This window comes from Maniola jurtina, chromosome 16, assembly GCF_905333055.1.
Source record: "Maniola jurtina chromosome 16, ilManJurt1.1, whole genome shotgun sequence".
Lineage (NCBI taxonomy): Eukaryota > Metazoa > Arthropoda > Insecta > Lepidoptera > Nymphalidae > Maniola > Maniola jurtina.
In genome coordinates this window covers 10,654,070-10,662,575 of record NC_060044.1, presented here as the reverse complement: position 1 = coordinate 10,662,575, position 8,506 = coordinate 10,654,070, and the positions used below count along the sequence as shown (strand labels likewise).

The 8,506-nt window shown below is 35.2% G+C and overlaps 1 protein-coding gene across 1 annotated transcript; it reads left to right on the top strand.

Moving 5' to 3' along the window:
• Window positions 1–3,095: 3,095 nt before the first annotated feature.
• On the top strand, window positions 3,096–5,545 carry LOC123873022. Its single transcript, XM_045917676.1, has 4 exons — window positions 3,096–3,212; window positions 3,589–3,937; window positions 4,416–4,567; window positions 5,177–5,545. The coding sequence occupies exons 1-4, from the start codon at window positions 3,198–3,200 to the stop codon at window positions 5,519–5,521; spliced, it is 861 nt and encodes a 286-aa protein (XP_045773632.1). The 5' UTR covers window positions 3,096–3,197; the 3' UTR covers window positions 5,522–5,545.
• Window positions 5,546–8,506: the final 2,961 nt, after the last annotated feature.

The window sequence follows — 8,506 nt, the reverse complement described above, 5'->3', positions numbered from 1 at the left end:
AAAAGCTGTCCTAAATCATTTGCTCGTGCCTGGTATTTACTTATTTAGTTTTTTTTAGTCTGTATTAAAAATAAAACTCAAATCATTTAATCAAATTGGGTGCCATTGTATAATTTTTGATTGTCAATATTAGAATTGGTAATAACTAGGATAGCTACGAGGGTTCTAAACGCGCCCTGTCTGTCAGATGTAAAATCCTTGAAATTCTGATATACTGACCACCTCAGGCAAATTATTTTACTTTTACCACAATGAAATTCAATTATTAACTCATGGCATACGAGCTAATGATTTATATTTTTTTTGCCATCAGCTCCCTATCTATTCGAGTGTCAAACGAATATAAGTGGTTTTTATTCAATTCGACGCGTACTTTAATAGATAAGTTCTACTCATAGATTTTCCGGTTTTACTCCATTTTCTTTTCGGGGAAAAATTTCCTTTTGTACCCAGGAGCGGTTTTGACTTTGAGCACGGCTTTTTCTTGGTGGCTTTAGATATAATTTAGCAAAAAGACAGAATATACCACGGAGTTACATACCTACTTTACAAACCTTTGAGAATTCTCAGGCATGCAGGCATTCCTCATGATATTTTCCTTCACTGTTTGAGCATAATTGATATTTAATTGCTTAAAACGCATATACTCGTAACTCCGAAAAGTTAGAGCTGCGTGCCCGTGACGTCTGTAACCACTAGTGTGCATATAGTGCATACATTTTGAGATCTCACTCGCAATTCTCTCAACATTCGACACTCTGTGTCAACTGTGATGTTAAAAGTACGATTTTAGTGCTTAACTAGCTGATGCCCGCAGCTTCGCCCGCGTGGATTAGTCAGATCCCCTGCAGCATCAGGATTGAGGAGTTGGACTCCAAGTTTTTTATGAAACAATGTCGCAAAGTTTCTATATCGATTAAAAAAAAATTACGCAAATCGGTTCAGAAATCTCGGAGATTTCGGTGTACATAGGTAGAAAAACACAACTCCCTTTTTGAAAGTCTGTTAAAAAAGTAGCCTATGTTACGCCCTGGTCAATCCTCAACTTGTCTGTGAAAATCCCGTCAAAATCGGTTCAGCCGTTCCGGAGATTAGCCTTTTCAAACAGACAGACAGACAGACAGACAGACAGACAGACAGACAGACAGACAGACAGACAGACAGACAGACAGACAGACAGACAGACAGACAGACAGACAAACAAAAATTTTAAAAACGTGTTATTCTGTGTTGGTATCGTTCAAATAACCATATGAGCTTAATATGAGGTACTTATTTCGAAATTACAGACAGACACTCCAATTTTATTTATTAGTATAGATTTAACGATGAAACGTACTTTTGACATGGTGATTGACACATGCACTAAAATGGCAAGTGAAATCTCAAAATTTATGCATTATACAGGTACATTTTGAATAAACTATTAACAATGTTATTACAAGAATTCTATAGTAGCTAATGGTGCTCAATAAATTACATATAAATGGGCCAACTCGCAACCAATTACATTTTACGCGAAATTTGTTGCTCATTTTCTTTATTGGAAAATAATTAACGCTAGATTGCCGAAATTGACAATTGTTATACATATAATCTAAAGCTAGCCATTTCCGCGACTTCGCCTGCGTTTTGTTCCTGAAAGAACCCTTTGAAATTTCCCAAAATCCATCCGTAAAATGGTAAACAAATCAAAAAATATCGACTTCATTAACGTAAAAAGTAAAATATATTTTAATTTATTACATGTTTATTACCGAATATAATATTATGTATAAAAGAGTTAAAGTACTTGTATACCAATTTTTTTTTGAAGCCGGTGCTAATTAGCCGCACGAACCTTCTGCTCTTCATATTTTTAATGACTCCACATTGGCACCTCATACAAACACAAAAAAAAACATTTAAGTACAGTCGAATAGAGTACTTCCTCCTTTTTTTGCAGTCGGTTAAAAATCGTTTCTACATTTATATAAATACGAAGTAATTACTTATTTTTTAACCGACTTCCTACTTATTTCGCTGCTATATAATATTATGCACAACATTGAAGACATCTAGTATAGTATGGCCTTGGACACAATATTATATGCCGTAAGGTTTGCTCGATATCACCTAAATAAACAATAATACGAATCAAGATTATTATCAGCTATTTATTAAGTATGAATATCTCGTTATAAAATGTGGATTTGAATAGGAAGAGCGGAATTTATTCAAAATAGGCAAATTTATTCGCCCGAGCGCAGAAGCAATCAACGATAATGAAATCGGAAATTGTGAGAATATTTGCGTCGCATAGCGTTTTGTTGTGAGCGCAATAATTGAAAATCTAAATAAAACTACGCGTATTTAGCTTTATTGTGTAGAGAAGTCCCTATCTGTTGTCTCATCTTAATTAATTAGTATTCATAGAGATATTGATAGTCGTAGCTCCTATGATGTTTATTTAGGCATACAAAACATCTAAACCCTCGACACAAAAACCTCTATAAGAAAACTATAAAAGAGCTGATAACTTTCAAACGGCTGAACTGCTTTTCTTGGATTATAGCTAAGAACACTCTCGATCAAGCCACCTTGCAAACAAAAAAAAACTAAATTTAAATCGGTTCATTAGTTTAGGAGCTACGATGCCACAGACAGATACACAGATACACAGTTCCTCAGATACACACGTCAAACTTATAACACCCCTCTTTTTGGGTCGGGGGTTAAAAACTCTTGTTTCCTTGACAGATTGTTGGTCGCAACTACATGAAAATCAATCAAGTGCGAGTCAGACTCACACACGAAGGTTCCGTACCATCATGAACCTTACTATTAAATAAAAAACACGCCCAAATAACAAAACCTTTGAACAAAACCACAATATTGAAGTCGTCGCTACTGCGCGACGAGTCGCATCCGACCTAGTAAATGTTCACGTACAACTACAGTTTCACAGAACGTTTCACTTATACCTTAATCACTACAAAATAAGATTGATTTTCGAACGCGCTGCCCACACATTCTTGTTTGTGGGAGCGAGCCATAAGCTCACACAAGACCGCGGGTCGATAAACCAACGCGAGCCAATCCGCCATTGCGAAATGTGAAATTAACGTGAGTGGACGTACATTTATATACTTATCTTAATAATTGTTATTTAAATTATTCTGAATATAGTGTTGTTTCTATAGTGTAGGACATTTTCCATGACCCATTCTGTAGTGAGTATCAAGCATTACGTTAACCTTTAACAGTTATGATTTTCAGGGTTTCCTACCCAAAGGGTGTCAACGGAACCCTATTACTAAACCTACGCTGTCCATATGTCTGTCTGTCAACAGACTGTATCTCATGAACCATATTATGTAGAGGATTGAAAATTTCACAGTGTGTTTATTTCTATTGCCGTTCTAATAAGAACAAATAACAAAAAACCAAGATGGCGATTTTCAAAATGGCTGCTATACAAATTAAAAATACCTACCTAAGTACGTAGTGTTATATCTTGTACGACGTTACGGACTCTTGTAGCGACCTTAGAAAGTAGGTACCTAGGTACTTACTCTTAAATTGGTTAATTAAATATTTTAATTTTAGATAGGAACTTCAGGAATGGATCTCCGACTACATAGCAAACAATTCATCTCCAAATTCATAGAGGAATTTCGGAAGAACTCTTGTCTATGGAACATTCTCCACCCAGAGTACAAAAACAAGAAGTCAAGGATGAAGGCCTACAACCGACTACTGAAATTTTCAAAGGCAGCCGAGCCAAATATTACGATCGATGAAATAAAAAAGAAGATCCAGTCAATGCGAGCCTCGCATAGAAAAGAAAGAAGGAAAGTGGCTGGAAGTCTTCTAAAAGCCACCAGTCCGAAAGAATTCTATGTACCGAAATTGTGGTATTACAAAGAGCTTGAGTTTCTGAACACACAAATGGAAGGTGATGATTATGTTTGTAGTTAATTACTAGAGACAGCCTTCGGCTTTGCTCGGTTGCACAGTTTTTACGGTTCGGTTTAAACTAGTAGTTTTAGAGTATCATTCAATGGTGGGTCCACAGTTGATTTGTTTGGCAATCACAATTGCTTTCTTCTGGTCGTTTGGATGCTTATTTCAATCATACCATATCCTGTGCCTGATTACGTCCGATCCGATTATGTCGGTAGTAGCGCTGTGAAGTAAGGCGCTGGTAAGGTACTCGTGTTTTATAAGATGTTGATTAAGTGATGAGTGATGGGTGAAAAGATCAGGTGTGGATTCAGCCAATACCCTATTTTGTGTTACATTTCACAAGCATGGTGCTACCATATGTAACTAGTTGTACACTTGTGTACATCGATCTACGCTTGTCACTTAGATTTTAAACTACTTACTACCATGTTAACTAACTTAACTAAGTATAAGTATTATATTTTCAGAAACATTTGAAACGACCAATGTTGACGAAGATGACCGATTATCTGAGAAGTTCAAGAATGACAATATTTCTGAAAATTCCATTAATTTTGATGAAATTGAAGTAAAAATACAGCCAAGCGATGATGATGACAATGAATCTGTAAAATCCATTGTAAGTTATACAATTTTATTACATTCTTAAATAAAATTTGTCTTTAATTCTTCACTGCCTTAATAAGAATAAACAAAAGGTAGGTATGCATTTTTTGACTCCGTAATTGCTGGTATACGAAGACACCTATTTCTAGGAAACCAGCTGATTGATTCCAGAAAAACTGCATCAATCATTATTATAATCTCGATTGTTTTGATTGGGTGAATTTATGGTATTACTAGAGGATGCCCGCGGTTTCACCCGCGTGGATTTCGGTTTTTTAAAATCCCGTAGGAACTCTTTGATTTTCCTGGATAAAAAGTAGCCTATGTCGTTCCCCGGGATGTATCCCAAGTCTGTACCAAATTTCATTAAAATCGGTTCAGCGGTTAGGCCGTGAAAACGTAGCAGACAGACAGACAGACGGACAGACAGACAGACACACTTTAGCATTTATAGCAATATTAGTATGGATTGTCGCAACAATATATTATATTAGAGAGAGTATTGACCAATCAGAGATTGCATTTGTCATATTAAATTCGACAAAAAACCACGGTATAGGCCGAGAGCTCGTTAAGAAATAGAAAGATTTTTGTTATTGTTTAAAAGTAGCTTGTATTTCAGACATCAAATCTTTCATTGACTACTGCAAATCCACTCCACGAAACATGGGGGTCACCATCCACCTCTACATCTAAGAAACCAATGGAAACGAATCAGCCCTTAGAACAGAACATACGAAATAACAATCCAAACGAGACCTTTAATTATATCGCAAGAAAATTAGACCATAACATAGATGAATTCGACATATTTGGCCAAAGTGTTGCAGCAGAATTGAGAAAAATGAACAGCAGGCAGCAAATTATAGCTAAAAAGTTGATGAATGACGTCATTTTTCACGGACAACTTCAACACTTGACAGTTGATGCGCAAATTCAAATTAATAATTTTTATACGGAATCTTAGCTTAATTCTATTATTATTTAGAAACTTTTTAATAAATAACTAGGTAGGATTTTTTCAAATTTTAAGATACAAGATACAATACAAGATACAAGATTTTTATTTGCAGAAACATTTTTTGTTTACAGTTAACCGTTAACCGTTTTTTATTTATAACCCATTTATAAATTTTCTTCTTTCTATTGAATTATTAATACCTACCCATTGAATTTAAAATCATCTACGCATGTGTTGAAATGATAACTACAGAACTAAAATTCTAAGCTAATGAAAACTGTAAAAACTTGGATTAGATACAAGGGATTATTTTCTTTATTGGCTTAAAAATCAAAGATTGACAAATTTTGATACGGGTAATAGAAATAATATTTTTTTAATTTTTATACAGCTACCAAAGATTGTTCCTGGAAAATAAATAGGCGATGATGCTACTTCGTTTTCCGTTGTAAGCAATGAAAGTTTCGTTACAGTTTGTGTAGGTACGACCCGAAATAAAAGATATTTTTGAATATATGGTAACTTCTTCCCAAAGAGTAAAGACATTTTGTACACTAAAGTCATGTACAATCTTGTCGTTCGTTATAATGTTTGAAAAATATCTTTTCCAAAAGAATTTTTCGCTCTCAAATGGGGAGTGTAGTTATCAAAAGACGACATTTAGGCAACGCCGCAGCTGCAAGGAAATATTCTTACTTACATTTCGTTTTCTTCCTTAGATGTCGAAACTGATTTACTATGTTGACCTACATTAAATTTTTCATAAATATGGTATTTACATTTCCCGAGCATTTTCTTTAGTGCACATTTACCAAACTTTTTCCCCGCCAGTGAAGAAGGTACCTACTCAACATAATTAATGACAGTAATACTTACTGGTTATCTGCGCTAATAACAGCCTAATTATTTTTAACTTTAACCTAAACTTTCAGTATTTTTCAAATATTTTTTTAACTACGAAACCTCTGTCTAAAGTCATTATTTTTTATGGTCACCACATGATTGCAATCGAAGAATTGCAAATCTGGACAGGAATGGACATCGGACATATTGCATATGTATTTATTCCATAACGCTATTCACATGATTCTAAACGAAATTGCCAAACCAGATCTGGATAGGATTCTAATGGTATAGATGTACTTAAAAGCATTTTCACACGAAATTTATTAACGTTAGGAGTAAATTGGTATGCTAATAAGTAAATGTTAGAGTTCCAATTTACAACCACGTGGCGTACTATATCAGTCTAGTAATTGTATGCTAATGCATGCGTAAGCCAATGAAGCTGGTGTCACTAGCTGGATACACGATGGTGCTAAATTGGCTGTAGCACACTAAAGTTAAACTAAATTAGCAGCACTAAAACTAGCTTCATTCGAGTAATAATAAAACAAGTAATAATTTAACCTAGCGAGCTAGAGACCTGTGACACGCGGATAGATAGATAGGCATTCAGATAGACAAAGAGACAGACAGACAGGCTGACAGACGGACAGACAGATGGACGGATGGCTAGATAGTCAGACAGACAGACAGCAGAGTGATCAGCAGACATTAATATGGCTCCGTTTTTACCCTTTGTGTACGGAACCCTAAAATACATGACTGGGACATATTTAATTATTTTCAAAAAATTATAGCCAGTATCATTCTGGTTCAGTGCATTGAAAATCTACACTGAAATCTTTCTGGACCTACCCACTGAATTACGATTTTTGCTTAACCAATATTTGACATTAATTTCTATAAGCCTTCAAAACTGTGCAAGGAAATTACATAGTTAAGAACAAGCTAAGTACTAACTAACTAAATCTAAGCTAAAGCTACCAGCAACTAGTAACTAAACATTAAATTTTCTTAAGACTTAATGAGACCAACATTTCTGTTTTAAAATAAGTTCCACGAAACGCAAAACATACAATATTTCCTTAAAAATTATTTGAAATGTTACTGAAAAATATGAGATCGTTTTATGTACACAAACGTACAGAAAGGAACACTACTTCGTTAGTTAAAACGAAATAATTTTATAGGTAAGTATGTATATCTTATGCTACTCGTAAGTTAATGAGACCAAAATCTACGAATCGCAACATAAAGTAGCCTCAAGTATCTACACCTTTAACTAAGGCACCTACATCCTTTGGCGTTGCAAGCCTACGCCCTTGTGGTACTTGGCCTACTCTACGATTTTTCTCTAATTATTCTATCCGTTAGGTACATCGTTCTTCAACGCTACTTTTCCGTATTTTTCCCGTGCAATATGTTCATGTTCTTAAATTATTTCAAATTACGAGTTACGATTAATTCAATTCGTCATGCCGGCATACTACTGAACACGGGTCTCCTCTTAGAATGAAAAAGATTTAAATAAAGACTTATTGAGAAACAACCAAATAGCAGAGACCAAAAGACAAAGGCAGAGAAAAAAATGCGCTGACGACATAATGGAAATAGCAGCAAAAAATAGTTACGTGCTGCGGCCAATAGACAAAATTGGAGAATGTGGAGGAGGCTTTGAATCATGTGAAAGAGTACCACAGGCTCTAAAGGCCTAAAAACTGTATCAGAAACAGAATCTGAATCGCGCAGCAACTAACGAGGCACTTACAAAGATTTATAGAGACCGGTAGGGCGTGCAAAAACTGCCGGTCCATTCGAACTAATGGACTGACTAATAATATGTGAAAAACTCGCAAACAGATGGGTTAAACGCTGGGGTATATTGTACAAAATTGTTCCATATAATTGCGATCATCAATTCATGTCACCAGTGCGAGAATTTATCTGTCTAGACTCTAGAGATAAGTGCATTTTCAGGAGTTAATTCAATTCTGAAACTTGATTTCAGCATCGTTTTTAACCCCCGACCCAAAAAGAGGGGTGTTATAAGTTTGACGTGTGTATCTGTGTATCTGTCTGTGGCATCGTAGCGCCTAAACGAATGAACCGATTTTAATTTAGTTTTTTTTGTTTGAAAGGTGGCTT